At 44.9% G+C, this 17,727-nt stretch overlaps 3 protein-coding genes across 3 annotated transcripts in view; 2 read left to right on the forward strand and 1 right to left on the reverse strand.

Annotated features, from left to right (window-relative positions):
• Nucleotides 1-177: 177 nt before the first annotated feature.
• LOC310790102 (uncharacterized protein) lies at nucleotides 178-4,964 on the reverse strand (the record flags this gene model as incomplete). The annotated part of the gene is made up of 11 exons (XM_083651795.1): nucleotides 178-374; nucleotides 466-500; nucleotides 583-756; nucleotides 846-1,580; nucleotides 2,380-2,533; nucleotides 2,663-3,109; nucleotides 3,511-3,595; nucleotides 3,992-4,075; nucleotides 4,179-4,332; nucleotides 4,416-4,469; nucleotides 4,960-4,964. 11 exons carry the CDS (start codon nucleotides 4,962-4,964, stop codon nucleotides 274-276), a joined length of 2,028 nt encoding a protein of 675 aa, XP_083507921.1. The 3' UTR covers nucleotides 178-273.
• A 1,286-nt stretch (nucleotides 4,965-6,250) lies between these two features.
• zdhhc24 (zDHHC palmitoyltransferase 24) lies at nucleotides 6,251-9,881 on the forward strand. The gene is made up of 3 exons (XM_083651654.1): nucleotides 6,251-6,871; nucleotides 7,324-7,601; nucleotides 8,231-9,881. The coding sequence occupies exons 1-3, from the start codon at nucleotides 6,567-6,569 to the stop codon at nucleotides 8,521-8,523; spliced, it is 876 nt and encodes a 291-aa protein (XP_083507780.1). The 5' UTR covers nucleotides 6,251-6,566; the 3' UTR covers nucleotides 8,524-9,881.
• Nucleotides 9,882-11,576: 1,695 nt separating this feature from the next.
• The window catches only part of slc24a6a (solute carrier family 24 member 6a), a gene marked incomplete at both ends in the record, with an annotated part of 15,776 nt that continues 9,625 nt past the window's right edge, over nucleotides 11,577-17,727 (forward strand). The window contains 7 exons of the mRNA XM_083651796.1: nucleotides 11,577-11,676; nucleotides 13,183-13,281; nucleotides 15,227-15,303; nucleotides 15,571-15,645; nucleotides 16,339-16,423; nucleotides 17,009-17,112; nucleotides 17,238-17,312. Of these exons, the coding sequence (XP_083507922.1) occupies nucleotides 11,577-11,676; nucleotides 13,183-13,281; nucleotides 15,227-15,303; nucleotides 15,571-15,645; nucleotides 16,339-16,423; nucleotides 17,009-17,112; nucleotides 17,238-17,312 (615 nt within the window). The remainder of the gene's footprint in view (nucleotides 11,677-13,182; nucleotides 13,282-15,226; nucleotides 15,304-15,570; nucleotides 15,646-16,338; nucleotides 16,424-17,008; nucleotides 17,113-17,237; nucleotides 17,313-17,727) is intronic.

Consider the following 17,727-nt stretch of genomic DNA (forward strand, 5'->3'; position numbering starts at 1 on the left):
TGCAACATTTAGAATAAGATCTGTTGGAACACAAACACTCAAGATTAGATTACTTTAATGTTGGTAATCAGTGTGAGTGCCATCAAACTTCCAAGATCCAAAAACAACCTCATCTATGATGCTCAGACTAAGCTGATTTCTCTCTTCTCTTGTCAACTCAAGTGTAGCATAGTGGAATTCAAAGTCGTCCCTTGCAGTCAAGCCTAAATGACCGAGGTAGGTTCTGTCCTTTCTTCTGAGGTCTTTGACAGTCAGGAGGACCTGCACGTTTTGTTAGTCATAGAAGTGGTCGAACTCGTCTGAGTCGGTGTCTTGGGCTGCCTTTGTCTCTCTGACCAGCACCACAGAGACTTTCTGCAAGTTTTCACTTATGTCTGAAAAATAAATGGAGCACAGATCAGATTTAAAAAATCGATTTATTTATTTAATTCTACTTAATCTTGTGATTGTAATGAGTGGCAATACCTTTGGGTTTGTCCTCAGCTTTCAGGGCCTTTTCTCTGAAAATAAGAAATGACAAATGTCAGATGCATAACCTAAGAGATATTTGCTATCAGAGGAAGCGGTAGAAACACCACTCACTCGTTCGGCGTTCCTGCTTGAGGTTTGAGGAGACTTTCAATGCTGTCATAGTCCTCATCCTGGAATCCATTTGAGTCGTCATCTGAGTATTCCCTCTTACTCTCCTCTTGTCCATCATCGCCATCACCAATTGCCTCCTCTTCCTCAGGAATATTGTTCATCTTATTTTTGGATCTGAAAATAAAAGATTGCTGATCGTTATTTCCACCATTCTCACCTTCAGAAGCAAAAGCATGGCGTGATTGTTGAAATCATTAGTTGACCTGTGCTCCTGTGGTGTGATGATGCTATCCTCTGAATCTCTCTCCTCTGGTTCCTCTACTTCTTCACTCCTCTCTTCATCAGACCCCTCCTCTTCATCAGACACCTCACCCTCCTCGACCTTGTCTGGACATACTTTACAGTCTTCTATCGCTCCATCCTGAGAAGTGGCAGAACCGCCTTTTCCGTTCTCACTCTCTTCGTCACTCTCTGTGTCCGACTGCTCTTCGTTCTCTCCCTGACCTTCATCCTCCCCTCCTCTGTCTTCCTCTTCATCTCCCTGGCTGCTCTCATTTTCCTCAGCAGCAGCAACCTTCTCTACATCATGGTCCATTTCTCCCAGTTCCTCCTCATGCCCCTCTTCTCCCTCGTCCTTTTCGCCGGAGCTGCTTTGGTCAGCGCCGCCACTCTCCTGTTCTGTTTCCTCTGTGCCTCCATCTTGGATCTTTACGCTGACGCTCCCTGACTCCTCTGTAGAACTCTCCGACTTGTCGACAGGACTTTGAGTCCCCGTCTTTTCACTCCAGGATTCATCCTCAGTAGTTGGACTCTCCTTGCGCCTCCCTGAGTGATTTTTCTTGCTCCTGGTCCTTTCCCTGGGCTTGGCCTCCATCCTTGGCGGATTGACGGACAGAACTCCACTCCATCTCCTGCCTTTCTCTGATGAGGTGTTGCTTCCTGAGCCTTTGGCCACTGAAGCTGAGGCAACAACAACGGCACTAGAAGTGCTAGATGACCTGAAAGAGAATGTAAGCTTGTGTTACAGAGATCCTATATGCAGGTCTGGAAAAAATATTTAAAATTAATTTGATCATTTCCAGGTCTGGAATAGTTTGGGAGTTGGAAAGAATGTTTGGAAAAGTATGGAAAATGTGGTTCAGGTTGAATACACATACTTATAGCTTTTATGTTGTTGTCGACCCACTTTGAGTCCACTGCTTTTGTTGATGTGAAGAATAATGTTCAGATAGAGGGATGCTTACCCAGCTGCTGTAAGCATGGATTATATAAAAAACCGACCCAAATACAATCCAGTCAAGAACATAATGGTTTGGGGGAAATATGGAATTAAAAATGTAAAGTGTAGAAATGCTGCCAATCATCTCTCATATTATGCTGATGAAGAACAATCTTCATCTATAGTGGTATAACCTAGATAGCAGGGGCAAGTTGTCTATCTGCGTGAATCATACTGAACTCCAGGCAAAATCTTCAAAACAAATCAAGGTCTGGAAAAAGTATGTCTTTTTTTTATTGAAAATGTGTAGGAACCCTGGTGTGAGTATAAGATACAGTAAGTAGATCAGTTGGTGGGTCATTATGGTAGCTAGTACTTAGACGCATATGTTTGGAAGGTAGGCATGATAGGATGGTTTGGTGGTACTGTAGATGGTTGGGGAGGCGCTTGGTTTGTTTGTTAGTACTAGGTAGAAAGGCAGGTACAATGGAGGAAGCTTGGTGGGTAGGTACAATATGTATGAAAGATGGGTAGGTAAATAGCTGGTAGGTCCAATAGAAGAGTTGATCATTACTCACTCATGGGAGCTGCCCTCTTTGTCTGTGGAGCTATGCTCTGTTCTTCCTCTCTTCTCCCTCATCTTCCTTTTCTCTCTGCTGCTGTTGTTTCTGCTTGCCTGACCAGAGTCCCTGCTGCTCTCACTGCTGTCTCCATGACCACTGGGCAGACGAACTGGACAGAAAACAGCTCAGCTCAGAAAGATAAATGCATAAAAACAGACAAGTATATAGACCGATGGATACATGAAGAACCTGTTCTACCAGCCGTATCAGGAGCAAAGGTTGACTTATACAGTCTCACCTGGTTTAACATCCAGCTCTTGGCACAAGCCACTACTCCTGCCTCCTCCAGCTCTCTCTGGGCTTGGTCCCATGCTCCTATCAGCCATGGAGGTCCAGAGTGCCTGAAGACCTGAGGGGAACCCAGCTACACCAGCACAGGCACCAGGGTCGGCCTCGGGGGCAACCCGGGTCGGTCTGGAGTGACAATGGCTGGGGGAAGTGAGGTGCTGAGACTGGAATGGGTGAGGTGGAGGGTGGAAGGATCGCGGGACATGGGAGGAACTCTGGAAGTGACAGGACATCCTGCTAGGAAAACTAGCGAACTGGGAACGGGTTTGGGTCAACCAGGAAGAGTGTGTGGAGGGGATTCCTGGATGAGAAGAGCCATCTTGGTTGTAGTCTAAATGGCTATGTTGGCTGTAGTACTCTTGAGGTGCAGCAGCTTTCTTTGGCTGCTTGGTGGGTCCTAAGGAACAGCAATACATGTCAGTGAGATGGGCTTGACGGTGGATGTTCTTTATTGAAACATCTCACAACAAAACTACAAGGAACTAAAATCTACTTAATTCCACGTAACTTTTCCCATACATTTCTGTAACTTGGTTAAAGAATTTCCATTATCTAACAATATGATTGCTTAATGTTTTCAGCCAAGAAAATGTCTACACTACATTTGGGCTTGCAATGGAGAAAACTGAAAAGAGAATCAAATTCCCTGACTCCCAGTCTGGACTACATCCCTCAAAATTCCATGATACAGTATTCCAGAAATGTCATGACTGGTGGGAACACTGATAAATGTGACTATAATAATAATAAATCATTAAATAAATAAATAATAAAATGAGAGCGAAAGAGAGAACACACCTTGTGAAGGTGAAGGCTGGGCAGAGGACCTCATCACTTGCTCTTCTTCTATCCTCAGATACTCCGTCAAATACTCCTCCATCTTCTGTTGAAGAAACGCATTGTTTGTCTCAGATGGCATGGCATACAGTAGACTAGAGGATCAACACTATTGTCGTTTACATATAAGACCTGTAAACAAATTCATTTCAGAGACACGTAGAAACAAATGTACTCTTCGAATCATGCATTTCCACAGGAATGACAGAGAATATTATCATTAGTAGGTAGAACAGGAACAACTTATTTTCTGTGATTTTGCATATTCCACATCAGACATCAGTTTATCTTAATGTTTTTCTTCAAACTGGGACGAGGGGGGGGGGGTGAAGAATTTGTGCTTAGGGTCCAATCTCATAGAGTACCAGAAGATTTCATCTTGCCCTAAATTTCCTCCTATTTAGATAGATGCTTCTATTAAAATACAAGCACGAGCAGACACCTTCTTCTGAGCAGACAGCGTTTTCTCCTTGAGTTGCTGCTGCCAGCGGGGGGCGCTCTCCTCCAGGAACCTCTCATACTCCATCTGTAGGGGTGAAAGGTCAAGCAAGAGGTTCAAGAAGGTGTCAGAGAGGAAGAAAGTGATACTAACGTACTGCATGTGCATGCGTGTGTGTTTGTTCTCGCACCCGGATAGTGTTCATGGCAGCAGTGCGGGCCACCATCTCTCTCAGTGTTTCCTGGGCTTTGTCAAAGTCCTGCAACAGCTGCCTGTTGTGCTGCCGGGCCTGGTCCTCCCTCTCCACCAGCCCCTGCCAACGCCGCTGCAGGTGTATCGCTCTGCTGCAGGAAACACACAGAGACACACAGATGAAAAAGCATTCACACGTATACAGATATTGATGCTCTGCTGTCTGTGCTCTTACAGATGCTGGTCTCCCTGAAAGGTTTCACCTCGCAGCTCCATCCTCCTGGGCTCACTGTGAGAGACAGGAACAGAGCATCATAGTGCACACTGCACAGATCTCTCTCTCTCTCACACACACACACCTCCCCTTCATCTCCACATCTCACATTCAGTACAGCCACAGGTTGACAAGCAATGCCAAACAGCAAACTATCGACCTAACATTGCATTTGCTTGCTGGATTTTACCACTTGCAAAAACTGAACTCGTAAGAAGCTTCAACAGTACCTAATATTCAAAATGTGAATACCTAGATCTCCCTCATGAAAATAACTATACTATAGAATAGCCTAATACATTTTAGAAGATTACAAATCACAGCAAAATCGACAACTACAGTATATGGTCTCATAATGATACAGTATAAAAATAGCATGAAGTACACTATAAACTAACCTTTGAATACCATAGACTATTAATCTCTCTGTATGTTTTTTTGTTTGTTATGGCTGTCAATGTAACTACTGAATGATTCTGGTGTGGTGGTTACCTCCCACCATTACCCCATGACTCCATGAAGGACCTCACCTCTTTTGTGCACTTTGGTCTCGCTGTTCAGTTGAAGTCCTGCATGTCTCTCTGTCTGTGTGGGTCAGATGCCAGGGAAACAGTGAATTCTCTTTCAGTGCGGCCATCACCACAGGCTTTCAGAGACTGTCAGATTAACAGGGATTAAGGCCTGCTTTGGAGGAGGAACCGGAGACCTGCTGCTGCCAATCCAGAGATCAGCATGCTGGTGTAGCCTACTACAGCATGAAATGAAGATACTTTTTTTTTTTTCCATTCCAAAGCATACAAGTCAACAAGCATACATTTAACATCAATACAGAAAGCATGCCACTTCGATAGAAAAAACAAAACAAAAAAAAACAGAACAAACAAACAGGGGTATCATGTTAGAATAAACTCAGGCATTAATACAAATATTTAAATCTTTACAAATATTCACAGTTTTTAAGGCTTTGCTGTTCTTGAGACCACATAAAGTTTTAATGTACCGTAATGTCCGAATTCAACTTTGAACTGTTGTACGTGTGGTTATCACTGATGACATCACTCATTGAGTTCCACATCATGATAGAGGCTCTGCCCACACAGATTGATTGACAGGTGTTGTTTGGTAAGAGGCTCCACCCACACTGATTGACAGGTGATGAGTGGGAAGAGGCTCCACCCACACAGTGTGATTGAAGGGCTGTGTGAAGTGTGTTGGACTGTGAATGAAGCTGTCACTCGAGCAATTGTGATGTCACCAGTGATGTTATCAGTGATGTCATCAGTGATGTCACTCGAGCAATTGTGATGTCATCAGTGATGTAACTCGAGCAATTGTGATGTCATACATGCCACGGTTTATAACACAGGAGGGTGTTCATTGCTGGACAGGCTACTTAATATCCCCCCCCCCCCCCCCCCCCCTCCATAAATTAAGAGTAACACCTATTTATTATACAGTCTATGAGTAATACCCACTTCTCCAAGCACCACTACACCATTGGTAGTAGGTAACCAAGTTAGAGAAAGGTATATGTGTGGGTGCTGAATGATACTGTAAGTGTGAATACATTATGATTATGATTATCATGCCATTTCTTGGGGGAAAGGAAAAAAAATCCTTGGAAGTCTTTAGAAAAAAAATACGCATGGAATAATATACAACACATCAATAGCATATAAATCATAATATTTGCATGTGAATCTACTGAAAAGAAACGTAAATGTATGTTGTGTTGTCCCAGACATGTTAGCGCCTGATTTGCGGAACTCACTGCGTTCAGCTCCAGTCATCTGGGGATGTATTTTCATGCAACACAGGCTGTTTTAATGGGAGATCACCAGAGGAATCGAGGTTTGCCAAGACTGAGCAGCATTCTGAAGTCAACTATTACATTACAGCCATTTGCACTGCAGCTATTTGAGTTATTATGAATGTCAAGCCGTTCATTTAACCCGGTCCCCGGAACGTTGCCGTTAGTTAGCTAGCTAAGCTAACGGTTAGCACAGTCCGTCTGTGAAACCAATCCTCCCATTGTTTACTTTACTTCGCCTTTTCAATCCTTAAAATCATCTTAAAATAAAAACAACACTGAAAGCTGGCAAGGCAGGAAACATGAGCAGCTTTGCCAGTAAGGTGTTTTGCCGGGTGGAGCGGGTGTGTCGCCACCTCCCCGTGGTCCTCAACACCTTCCTGGTCTTCTCCATCACGGGGGAGGTGAGCTACCTGGTGCTGCTCGAGGCTCCGCTGGAGGCGGAGCAGAAGAAGACAGAGTGGTCCTCCTGGTGGAAGGCGCTACACCTGCTGGCCCAGTACTTCATGCTGGGGAATATCTGCTGGAACGCCTCCCTCTTCCTCAAAACCAGCCCCAGCATCAGGGGGGTGTTCCTGGGAGGAGAAGGCATGGGCCAGGGCTGGAGGTAAATGTCAAGTGTGGGGCATAACTTGGGATTTTAAATTAAAAACAAAAAGGTCCCAAATGCACTGGGGTAGCAGTAGATGCATTTGTAGTTTAATAAATTGAGAAATGTATCATGGCTATCGTGAATAGTTGTACACTGAAAACTTGGCTAACATTAACCTTTCATGAACCTAACAGACCATTGGAAAATACCTGTCCAGTAAGTCTTGGGACAGAAGAACTAGAAAGTGTGTGGCATCAATATGTGTCACAAAACTGAATAAGTTGTAGCTTTTCATTATGTATTACACTGAGCAATTGTTGTTAGAAGCCATCCATTGGTGAAAAGGCAAACTAATGATCAGTGTCTGTGTCAGTAACAGATCGGAGTATCAGCATCAAAAAACATGTCTTCCGTCCATCTCTGGCGAATATTGATTAATAATCCTTTCCTCCTCTCTCTTCCCATAGGTACTGCTACACATGTGAGACGCATACTCCCCCACGCTGCTCACACTGCTATGACTGCAAGGTGTGCGTGCTGCGGCGGGACCACCACTGCGTCTTCTTTGGCCAGTGTGTGGGCTTCCGTAACTACCGCTACTTCCTGAGCTGCTTGCTGTTCATGTGGTCGGGGCTGCTGTACGCCGTGGTGATGAACGCCGAGGTCTTCATCGTCATCCTGAAGGAGGGCGTGACCATGCACAGCGTGCTGCTGCTGCTCATACCCTGGCTCATGCTAGTCTCAGGTTGGATCTGCTTTGTCCCCAAAACACAGCGCAAAGTTGTTAGGAATGTAACCGAGTATTTCAAGGAGTAATTCAACCTGGGGCGTCCCGGGTAGTGCAGTGGTAAATTCCCTGCTTACCAACACGAGGGTTGCAGGTTTGTGCCCCGTGTTGCCTCCGGCTTGGTCGGGCGCCCATACAGGCACAATTGGCCTTGTCTGCAGGTGGGAAGCCGGTAGCCTGGGTAAACCCAGCCTCCCCGTGACCTCCATGTACTATCAGTCATGTACGTTATGTGGCGTCACATTGAAGGCTGGGTTCACCCAGACTAGGGAGCCGGAGTAAGAGAGAGTATGTGTCCTGGTCGCTGCACTAGTGCCTCCTCTGGTCGGTCGGGGGGCTTGTTCGGGGTGGAGAGGAACTGGGGAGAATACCTGACACCTCGCTGTCAGGTGAAAAGAAGTGGCTGGCAACTTAACATGTATCGGCATGTGCTAGTCTACAGCTGTCCCCAGATCGGCAGAGGGGGTGGCGCAACGACCGGGACAGCTTCAGGGCAGGAAATCGGGAAAGAAAAGTAATTCAACCCAAGTGGTGTGTTAGCTCTGACGGTGATATAAACCAAGCTGCTGTCCCTGCTCTCTCCCCAGGCCAGGTCTCGGCTCGCGCCTTTGCCTTTGCCTTCATCGCCGACACGTGCGTGGTGGGCTTCCTGCTCGTGTCCGCCTTCCTCTTCTTCCACGTCTTCCTGCTGCTGCGTGGCCAGACCACCAGGGAGTGGTACTCGACCCGCCGACCCTACGACCTGGGAGTGGTGGGGAACCTGCGCCATGCCCTGGGCCTCCGCTGGTACGTCTGCTGGCTCTCTCCGCTCATCCCGTCACCTCTCCCTGGGGACGGACTGCACTTCCAGGTCACAGGGTCACTGGAGCCCGTCCGGTAATGGCGGATCGGCCAGATGCCGCTCTGGTAGGGAAGCGACTATTGTATAACAGACCTGTGTGAGATCTTACCGGGTATGAATTTCTTCCAGCCTCTTTGACTCACTGTCACTGTCCCACTGTGGAGAGAAAGAGATGATGGGTCTTTAGGTACATTAGCCTTGACCTGAAGATTATCTCTGCACCACTTTAACAAGGATGGCCTCAGAAGAGAAACAATGAAATCTGCAGTGTTCACTGAAGTGCACTCAAAATGTATGGGAAAATAGAAAGACGGCAACGTGAATGTTCTTTTATTGATTGTGATTATTTGCAAATGTTTAATCCTCACTCAAGAATCTTTACTCACGCTCCCTAACAATGACGCTTGGTATTGGGACTCAGTTTTGTTGATTTCAGTGATTGATGAAGGAACTGGGAGTATAGCAGTAGGCACTTGGTTGGAATTTTACTGTACAAGGTGAGGATGCCTGATTCTGTGAGCCACATTAGTTTGGCTTGCCCTGATTCCAGAAACACTCTCATTTGCCTCAAATCCAGTGTTATGCATTAGCCGTCCACTGCTTTGTAGCAATGAGTCAGGATTCATGATGTCCGCTTTGTTAAATTGCAGCTATGGGAAAACATGTGCAAACATGGAAAAACCCAGACAGAAGTGGTATGTGTATGAAGTGTAGTGTTGCAGCAGACAATATACAGGATATGTGGGATAGTCATTGAAAGTTTATTGGATATTGTTTAAAATTTGACTATGGGACTGTGGCAGGTTTACTCCATGGCTTCAGCCACCCACTGAGCTCTGCTTCAGATTACATTGGCCATGCTGTCATATAGCCTGGGTAAACCCAGCCTCCACGTGACCTCCATGTACTATCAGTCACAGAGAAACTTACGTTACAGGCATAGTCTGTTTGTGACGTTACGTTGAAGGCTGGGTTCACCCAGGCTAATGCTGTCAGTAAGTGACTATTACATGCCAAACTGTAAGACTTAGCTGCTGTATTCCAACATGACCTCAACTCTGACCCAACAACGTCTTACAGCACTTCAACTGCAAATGTTCTCTTATGCACTTAAAGTTCTTTTTTGTAGCCTCTTATTCTCTGGAATCTGAAATCATAAGCCTTTATTTTGGCCGGTGCTTTTGCTTGTCTTAGTCTAAAATTAACAGTACAGCCAAAAATGTTCTTTGTAAATATTGTATGTTGTTTTGTCTGTTAAAGTATGTTTTTCCTGAAATGTTGCAATTTCATATCGTCTATTTATGATGTGATCCATGTTTGATTTTGTCATGAATGATCTGAAAGTTATTGGGCATTTAAATTTTAAATGCTCTTAAGGGAAGTAAAGAACAATTCAAAACGAGCCCTTTTGTTTCGTTTGTTTACTCTCTGATTTGTTGTGGATTAGGTTCTGTTGATATACTTGTAATAAAATTGAATACAATTTCATTGAAACGCACACAGTTTTTTTTTCAGTGCTCAGCGTCTCGGATTAGTCTCTCCATTGCAGGGAGACAGCACCCTCTGCTGCCTCACAGTCACTACAGCTTAATTTTGAGAGGCTGTTTCAGATTAACAAACTACCAGCATCAGTGGGAGTTGAGTTTATTGTGATCATAAATAGAAACGCTGGAGAAAAAAAGGCTCTTCAGTTGTAATGAGTCTGTAGTAATATTGTTACCTGCTGTTATTAACCTATACCTACCAAACCCCTTCATAAGATTATTGTCTTGCTCATGCTTTATAACAGCTTCTGACTGAATCCTATCATACAGTATAGCTAGGCAAGTTAATTTATACGCTAACGCTCTGGATCCAATGCAGAGGATGAATTTCCCCATGGGGATAAATAAAGGATAACTTAACTTTCTTTATTTCATAGGCTGTTATTCTGCCTGTTTTTTCTCTGGGGAGCATAATCTCATGGCATGTTTTGAGTGGCTAGCTAATAGACCAACCTGAGGCTAGAGCCACTCCTGCGACTCCTTTATGGGTAGTTATGGCTCTTTCAAGTCCTACTTAAAATAAATAAATACAAATCTCATAAAATAATGGGGGGAAAGTGACTTTTTGGATTGTGGCTCTTGCAAAGCTTTTGTTTTTGTCAGTGTGTCTCCTGAGTAGAGCAAGGTTGAGTACCACTGGGCCAGAGCCGTATAATAGAAGAGTTCCGACATCTCCGTTCACTCCAATGGACCAGTTTTTTTCCAGGAAGTAGAAAGTGGAACTCTTCAGTAAAAAAAGCAGCACTGTCGAGTTGCATCAAAATAGACAGTGTTGTACTTTGAAAGGGTTTTTCATCCCTTGAAATGAATCAAATTGTACATTATCGGCTTTATTTTAGCATGCAAAAGTAGCGCGAGACCCATTCCTGGCTGTTCATTGGCTAATGAGTCTTGCATTTTGGTCCTCCGCTGACGCCACTCTCTTACTAGAGGACACTACACTGGGCTAGTAGTAGTTACAGTAGGCTACTAGTGGTGGGATGACGGTTACTGTAGTTCCAGGTGGATGAATGATGTTGGTAATGAAACATCAGCACATTCTTATTTACATTTCCCCATGCCTGAAGCCTTCCAGTCTCATACAGAGACAACACACTTGGGCGCCCCACCCATAGGCGCTCCCTGGTGGTCTTGTGAGCGACACCAGGAAAACACCCCGCCCCCTCCCGGACGGAGAACGGGAGTCAGATTTGAGAGAGGGGGGCTGAATCGAGCATTATTTTGTATATTGGAATTGGACCCACTGGCATGCTCGGCGGTTCGGTCCATATTCTGTGCGCGTCTTATTTTTCCAGAACAGCGCGCTCTGGAGGATGCTGCCTGCGTTGGTGCTGGTGGACTCAATGCTGAGATGCTGCTGGTGATGATAACCCCCGCCTGCCTCCTCCTGGATGGAGTCCAAAGCCAGAACAGCTGAAAGGCAATAACGACAACAACAACAACAACCAGTCTGTTAACAAGCACGGAGCCGGAGCGGCGTGAGGACCAGCGACATGTTCTGAGCGGAGACCCGAGCGGACACCCGGGCGGAGAGCGACGGAAAGCGGGATGAAGTCGGCGAGGAGGACGCGGCTCCTCCCGCGGTTCTGCATCTGTGGAGTCGGTCTGCTTGCAGCCGCCTGGATCGTGCGTTTCCTTGATGTCACAGGTGCCTCCCCAAACAAATAAAGATAAACATCAGATAAAACACTTGATTTCATCTGCTGATCGATGTCATGTGCTGGCTATGGATTAGCAGCCATATAAATTAAGATGTTAACCTATAGGCTATACTAAGGATAGCCTATATATCTATTCAAAGAATACCACGAAAGTAAGGTCATGGCCTAGGCTACTAAACTCATTATTGACTTCCACTGACACTCTTCCCTATATGGGAATATGGATGGAAATATGGTGCTTCACCCAGTGGCGTGCCTGACCAAGTTGGTACCCTAGGCAAGATTTTTGCTGGTGCCCCCCCCCAAAGAAAATATAATTAAGCAATATAGCATGAGAGTGTGTTGTGGCAAATATGCCAAATCCAACAATTTCGAAAATCCCATTTCTTGCCACTAGGGGGTGCTGCAGCACCCTCAGCACCCACCTTCCAGCTCCCTTCCCCCACTCTGGGAAAAAGCTCCAAGCAGGTAGAAGGGGGCGCGGCCGCGCAGGGGGGTGGGGTGGTATGGATTAGGGCAGTGGTTCTCAAATGGGGGTCCGCGGACCCCCAGGGGTCCGTGGCACTTTGCCAGGGGGTCCGCGAAAAGTTTTCAAGTGAAAAAAAAAAATTTAATTAAAAAATAAAATGCTACATGTTACTTATTCCTTCTCAAACTACTCCCTACATGGTGCTAGTCTATCAAAATATCTTGGCTGTCATTGATTGTGTTGCATAGTGGTTTTCTGTACTGTTGACAAATTGTGATATTGTAAGTCACTTTGGACAAAACAAAAGTGTCTGCTAAATGACGTAATGTAAATGTAATGTAATTAAAAATATATATATATATATTTTTTTTGCAAAATCTTCATAGTTCAACGAAAGTAGTTTATGCTTTAAATCTAAAATGGTTCATGGATTACATTCTAATAACAAACCTATCAAATTAAAAGTCAAGCACGTTACCGTGGAAACAATTAAGCTTAGCCCAAAATCACAAATCAGAATGAGGGGGTCCCCGGTATATTTTCTATCTTGTAAGGGGTCCTTGGCTGAAAAACATTTGAGAACCTCTGGATTAGGGACCATGGTGAAAGTGCTGCAGCCCAGGCAGCCAGAAAGGCAGAATTAGAAAAATGATTTCACTATTATTTAAAGACTTAAGACGTTGTGCTGCTTATTTTTTGTCTACTATTGTAAAATAATAGTAGGCCTATTATCATGAAAAAGTATTTGTAAAAAAAAAAAAAAAATTACCCTCTCTGGCGCCCCTAACGGCTCAAGCGCCCTTAGCATTTACCTAGTTCGCCTAATGGACGGCACGCCACTGGCTTCACCCAAACAACGTGGATTAGTTAGTTAGGCCTACCTATCTTGGTCCATGATTTGCACAACAATCAATCAAAATGTTTATAATGACGCTCAATCTGTAATGGATCCCCATGCATGAATTTAATTTATTTATTTATTAATTTATTTATATCTATGTATAATGTCAATCCCTCATGATAGCCTCCCGTGGAGCCAATGTGAATGATGTCTCACTCTCCAAGCGAGAGCTCAACCAGGAGAGCGGAGAGGACAACCAGACCTCCAACACTCCTAGAGCTGGTGAGACATGTTGCCCTGCGTGTGTGTGTGCGTGTGTATGTGCGTGTGCGTGTGCGTGTGTGTGTGCGTGTGCGTGTGCATGTGCGTGTGCGTGTGTGTGTGTGTGTGTGTGGGCCCCGTCTCTACTAATTGCTTTAATCCCGCCCTCTCTCATCCGTGCATCGATCGGCCTCAGCAGTCAACCTCGCTCGCTCTGTCTTCATTTATTTTAAAGTCTGCACGCACAGAGATGCTTCAGCACAGTTAGGCCTTTGAGGACCCTGGTTGCTAGGAAACTGAACGCTGAGTTTCTGGTTGGATGCCGTGTGCATCTGGAGCAAAGTGCCGGCCAGTCGTGACCTACTGGTTAGTACAGCACTCTCATGTTGCTTGTATGTCTTTGAGATGGAGAGAGAGAGAGAGAGAGAGAGAGAGAGAGAGAGCTGCTAGTCTTTGGATATTAATACATGGAAGTGGTGGGGATTGCCTCTATCATGATACACAGCTATGATAATACACACAATTCATATTTTGCAGTGTCCACTCCACATAGTGGGATAAGGAGAATTTGTAGCCAATTAGGCTACATTGAACATATTGTATGTATTTCAGTGATTTCATTGTGATTGTACTGGATTACTGTACTAGATTTGTCATGAATATTTCATGGGGAAGGAGAGGCAGCTCAGATGGAGGGGGGAGGTTTCTCTGACCTACTCCCTCAGGGAAATAAAGAAACAAAATCAATTCTAGGTAAAACCCTATGGATCAATTATGAGATGAACTTCAGGGCCTTCCAGACATTCAAGCTCTCTTTAAAGGACCACGTTAAGAGCATCCCTTCATATTATCTCGTGTTTGGAAATAAAAATATGCTGTAGATGCCTGGTATCAATGTATATCAACACAATATCAGCCCTGTGCTCCTGTGCATTTTGCTTCGGATGCATCTCCCACCTCCCTGTTGTCCTCCTACAGTTTTTCCAATCCACTTTTCAGCTTCAAATGACCCCTCATCCTCGGTGGCAGTTTTAGAAAGAAAGGCAGAAACTGGGCAAAAATCACTTGTGAAGTCACCAGCCTTCCTTCCAGCTGCACGGTGGAGTGGCTTAGCTGCCAAAATGTGATTGCTAAAAAGTGATTGTCTGCCAAAAAGTGATTACTGTCTGCAGTGCAGACTGTTAAAGCTGTATTGCCCAGTTCATACGTCTATATAATAATGTAGGCCTATATGTCAATACTATAGTATTGTTTGCGAAGTTTATATGTGTTTGGTATGTATAATATCTTGTTTAGGCCTATATTTGGGAACGAGACTATAATAAACATGATTCACGGATGGGTTATATGACAGTAATCACTTTTTGGCAATCACTTTTTGGCAGCTAACCACTTTTTGGCAGCTAACCACTTTTTGGCAGACAATAACTTTTTAGCTATCACTTTTTGGCAGCTAACCACTTTTTGGCAGCTAACCACTTTTTGGCAGCTAACCACTTTTTGGCAGCTAACCACTTTTTGGCAGACCATAACTTTTTAGCAATCACTTTTGGGCACAACACTGGCCCTGACTGTTGTTGCGTCCCACTGCCTCATAATAATAGCTATAAGTGAGCTAGCTGGCTGGGTCACATGACGGTGGAACCACTTTAACCTCAACCTCGCCTGGGCCCTTGTTGCTACTAGGAGATACAGCAGGACCCACATCCCACACAATCATACACACTCTCGCGCACACACACACACACACACACACACACACACACACACATACACGCACACACACACATACACACACAATCATAGACACACACCTAAAATTTGGCTGCAGTTTCAGGGTCTAATTTCCCTTGTTTAAATGATTTAACCTTGGCTCATTTCACACACCTCTACCCCATCATGAAGTGAGTTCCTCTCTCCTTCTCTCTCCCGTCTCTCTCCCTCCCCCCCCCCCTCTCTCTCCCAGCTATCCATGAGTTTCCACAGGACATCTTTACTCTGAAGCAGAGGAGACAGGGAGCAATACTCCTTCATGTGCTCTGCGTGAGTAATGACTCTGTTTATACAGTATGCTTGCATTGTGGCGTGTGCACACACACACACACACACACACACACACACACACACACACAAACACACAGACACACACAGACTCAAAAACACACACCCCACACACACACACACACACACACACACACACATACACACACACACACACACACAGACACACACAGACTCAACAACACACACCACACACAAACATACAAAGTGAATTGATGTGGCCGATAAGCTGTGTCCTGTACTTCCTAGGCCGTCTACATGTTTCTTGCCTTGGCCATTGTGTGTGACGTCTACTTTGTGCCATCACTGGAAAAGATCTCTGAGGTATGATATGTAATGTAGGTAGGCTATGAATAAAAATAGACTAAAATATGCAGTTTTGTGTTTGGCTTTTGTCTTTTTTTTCCTTCTTTCTTTTCTTTTCTTTTTTTGAGAATTTGGGAGTCAATATTTTATTTAAGATTTATTTCAAGGGACAGATACAGAATACATAGACTGATGCACAATGACAGTTACAGATGTCCAAAGGCAAATGTTGTCCGAAGTTATACCGCGTTCATGACAACTTGGACCACCGGAAAAAATGGGGTCTGACCTGTAAAAAGTGAATCGAACGGTTGTCCAGGTCGGAATTACAGATCGGAAATTCGGGTATCATTCAGAGCTCCGCTTTGTCCGAGTTGACGTCATAGCCACATCAAAATGGCGACTAATCACAGAATTATTATAAAGATGTTTGTTGATGTTTTAACACAAAATGTCATGTTTTCATTATGTAATTTTAACGTTAATATGTGTTTGTGTCATCTATTTTTCGCTCTGATTAGACCATGTGTCGGGGGCGGAGGTTCCGTGTTGAAACCTCTGAGTTGTCATGAACGCGGTATTTGTATCACAGTGCTTATAGCTGCTGCTAGTTTGCAGCACCTGTCCCTGTCCCACTTCTACATCTCCCTCTCTCTCTCTCTCTCTCTCTCTCTCTCTCTCTCTTGACCATCTACCACCTCTGTCCCCTAGAACCTTCAACTGAGTGAGGATGTTGCTGGGGCAACCTTCATGGCAGCTGGCAGCTCCGCCCCCGAGCTCTTCACCTCCCTGATTGGTCAGTATGACACTTGTCTAATCGGTCCAATCAACCTCATTGATTGCTCCATCATCATCATCATCATCCATAATAATATGGATCTCCGCCTTGTGTGTAATTCCACTGAATGGAGAAGCTTTGCTCCTGCTGTCACATATGGCAGTTTACTGGTGACAAAGTATTGGGATTTGGACATACGACAGGCTCCCTACCGCAATTTCACTGCAATTTTCCTTGTGTAAGATAAGATGGATCCCTGATATCAACAAGATAAAACTTTCCATGGTGAAATTTAGACAAAAGAAGGCTTGTAGGCGACCCTTTTTATGCCTCGGCCGGCGACAGCCCTGGCTCAAACGTCCACTTGGACTCACGGATGAACTGATTACAATTTGGTGGTCAAAGGTCAAAATTCAACGTGACTGTGAAAGACATCTTTGGCCAGAATTAACCGAGAGGCAGTTAATTCTAGTTACTGATGATTCTTAACATTCATTCTCTCTCTCTCTCTCTCTCTCTCTCTCTCTCTCTCTCTCTCTCTCTCTCTCTCTCTCTCACTCTCTCTCTCTCTCTCTCTCTCTCTCTCCCTCTCTCTCTCTGTAGGGGTGTTTATCACAAAAGGAGACCTCGGTGTGGGAACCATCGTAGGATCAGCTGTCTTTAACATCCTGGTCATCATTGGCATTTGTGGCATCTTCTCTGGACAGGTACACACACTCACTGTGTCCAGTCAGGAGACTACCAGGACCAACCTGACACTACTGATCTCAAATAGACCAAATCTCAGCCGTTCACTTGACCTAATTGTGTGTTTGTGTGTCTATGCCCCTAGCCCATCTCTCTGAGCTGGTGGCCTCTGTTCCGCGACTCTACCTTCTACATCCTGTCCATCGTGGTGCTTATTCTGGTAAGAAATGCCACAGTCAAACTATACGTCAAAAAGTAAAACCTCTCACTGTTTGACACCGATTTAAAAAGCCAATCGATTTCTTAGGGTTGATCGATGTCTCCTCGTGTAACTGTCGCTCTGTGGCCATTGCAGGCGCTCAGACACTCTGCACTCAGCCTTGAAATGACTCAGCTGAGCCCTCTGCTCAGCACCGTGACTACAGCTGCAACAATGCCTCCATCATTAGTTATCAACTATTCAAACTGTTTTGATCATCAGTGTTACGAGCCGGTCGAGGGTCATGCCGCAGCATTAAAAGGGACACAGGGAGCACGCTTATTATGCAAAAAGAGTGAGCAATTGGGGTGTCCTGTCCCTTTGGCTCAGCTGGTATGCGCCTACCACAAGGGCTTAGTCCTTCGCGCGGCCGACC

The sequence above is a fragment of the Poromitra crassiceps genome, assembly GCF_964638095.1.
Source record: "Poromitra crassiceps genome assembly, chromosome: 15".
NCBI lineage: Eukaryota > Metazoa > Chordata > Actinopteri > Beryciformes > Melamphaidae > Poromitra > Poromitra crassiceps.